General features: G+C 35.0%; 1 protein-coding gene across 1 annotated transcript; it reads left to right on the top strand.

Moving 5' to 3' along the window:
* Positions 1-286: 286 nt before the first annotated feature.
* LOC115453503 (larval cuticle protein 16/17-like) lies at positions 287-1,318 on the top strand. Its single transcript, XM_030182200.2, has 2 exons — positions 287-342; positions 785-1,318. The coding sequence occupies exons 1-2, from the start codon at positions 334-336 to the stop codon at positions 1,292-1,294; spliced, it is 519 nt and encodes a 172-aa protein (XP_030038060.2). The 5' UTR covers positions 287-333; the 3' UTR covers positions 1,295-1,318.
* The last annotated feature ends 1,364 nt before the right edge of the window (positions 1,319-2,682 follow it).

A 2,682-nucleotide genomic window follows, 5' to 3' on the forward strand; every position in this document is an offset into this window, starting at 1 on the left:
AAGTCTTCGAAACGTCGGGAGAAAATAATAATATAAAAAACCGCGATAAAATCCGTTTAAATAGTTTTTAGTTTTTATTTCAAAATAATTGTAATTGATTTTAAGAATGCCGATTCATATTATTAATTAAACCAGTTAAGATCTAAAGTAGTAATGTCAGGGTAATGACTTTATGCGTTACTATTAAAAGATAATTAGCAAAAATGTTGTTCTTGACAAGTTTCGCAACATTCTCTGATGTAGTTGAGTTGTATATAAATGGTGTATCTGATTTGAAATTGTACAACGATCCTCCCATTCATCTGAGTAACATCGCAAATACAAAAACTCAAAATGAACAAAGTAAGTAGCATTTATTTAATAGTTATTAATTATTATAATCATATCTAATCACTCAAATGCTTTCCTAATGCAATATTTTTAAATTAATATCCACTTATATAGACCTCAGTGATTGGGTTTTGTACTGGGGCTACTTAAATTATTTATTGAGGACTACGAAAGGATATATCAAAATTCATCCCACAAAGGCGTTAATCCTGCACGTTAATAAATCATCGTCTAGCGGCATATAAGCCAGATGATCCTGGATTTGATTCACATTTTGGGAAATATATGTTTGAATATACCTTGGCAGGATTTGGATCCTTTAATGGGAGTTAATGCTAAATTGGCCGGTCTTTTCATATATTTAATAATATTATTTAACCATATTCTACGATAGTAAGATCGGCAAGATCCAAAAACAAAATGATTATACTAATTCATAAATATTTCCTTCCAGTTTGTGTTATTCGTCACTCTCCTCTTCGCCTCAAGCGTTTTGACCGCACCCAACCCACTGCGGTTCCTCCCAGCCCTCAAACACGAGCACATTCAAGACGAATTCGGCCAGTACGCCCTGCGGTACGTCACTGCTGAAGGCACCATTGTATCTGAGAACGGCAAGCTAATCGCCAACGCTGATGGCACGGGTCACGTTATGGTGGTCGATGGTGAAGTGACATACGTCGGCGATGACGGAAAGAAGTACATCACTAAGTATACCGCTGGAGTTGATGGTGTTAAGTTTGAAGGAGACCATTTGCCTGTTGCACCTGCTGTGCCTGCGGAGATTGTTGCTGCTGATGCTGCGTTATCGACTGGGGCTCCGGCTAAAGCTGAAGCTGTAACTGATGCTTCGCCTTCTGTTGATGTTGTAGTTTCAACTGCTGCTCCGGTTTCAAGTGATGCGTCGCCTGTGATCCCTGAAGCTCCTGCTGTGCCCCCCATGATAGAAACTGCTTCTGCTTAAATGTTATACGATTGGAAATAAACGGTTTTGACGATAATTTTGATTTTATTTAATCGGTGATTTTTAAATTTTATGTTAGAGTTGCGCGAAACTTAACTGAAACGCAGGTTCATGCTATCTACGCCTTATTCTACACCAATAAGGTCTCATCAGAATAGAACAAATTTGGCATATTTACTACGACTGCCTTATGCCAACACCTATGGAAACTAGGCAATTTTTATGCTATGTAAAAGATGAGTTCCATATATTAACGATTTAACGCATCCTTGCCCTACTACGGACATTACGAAACGCCCAAAACATTCACAGCAATAATATCCTCAATAAAAGGTAATTTATCGATGTTTTTAAATATTTTACGTCTGTTATTACGGCCATTCGATTTTCATGACTCAATTATATCGTGAGAGTTTAAAACAATAAAATTTAATATATCATCCGTAAGCTGCGTTTGTGGTGCGGTTGGGTCGATTGCGAATAAGCGGACAGTTTCGCCGATTGTTAAATTAATTGTAATAAAGATTTTGTGATTGGTAGAGACATATGGACTTGCGGTGTTGAAAAAAAACTTGTGTGTAGTGGCAGCTGGTATCGTTTATTGTTGTAAATTAAATTAATATCTAGTAATAATTTAGATAGTTATAAAGATTAATAAATCAGAATACAGGTGCTTGCAATTTCAAAACCTAACACTAAACATTAATTAACCCAGGGGTATTTTTACGAGAAACCTACCACCAAGCAGATTCATTTAATGATCTCGCCCACACCACGACCGCAGCCTTACCTTCTATATCGTATAATTCTATCACAGCGCCTTTATTTATGACAGTAATAATGTCTTCGATTTACATAAATTGGGTTTTAATTACACGTTACCTACATTATTTATAATCTGTTCATTCTGTAATGAATTGTTTTTATTGTTTCGCTCTACGGTCTTTAATAAAGGCCTGAAGACAAAATATCGTTTGTAGGCGGACAAATGCGTTGATTAAGATGTTATATAACCAATTTTGAAGTGATAATATCTCCTAGGTGTAGTATGCTATACTATTGAGTTTCTAGGGAAGATAATCGTGACATAAAATTCAGATTAATGGATGTGAGAATTGCTATCCAAAGAAAAATAACATTCAACAACAATAATACAACGTAACAGGGCCATTGTAATAATTTTTAGCTTTTTAAAATGGTATTGTATCTCTCTTTATAAATAAAGTATCCATCAGAATTACTTATTATTCGAGTTGAAAGCGCGGAGACTGTATAATATATTTTTTAATTTGTTTTTCACGTATCATTTCAGACGTCTTATTTTTGAGTCTATCCGTTTTCATATTAATATTTAATAATTATAGGAATGAGTAAATTAATCGGCATAA

The sequence above is a fragment of the Manduca sexta genome, chromosome 26 (assembly GCF_014839805.1).
Source record: "Manduca sexta isolate Smith_Timp_Sample1 chromosome 26, JHU_Msex_v1.0, whole genome shotgun sequence".
Classification (NCBI taxonomy): Eukaryota; Metazoa; Arthropoda; class Insecta; order Lepidoptera; family Sphingidae; genus Manduca; species Manduca sexta.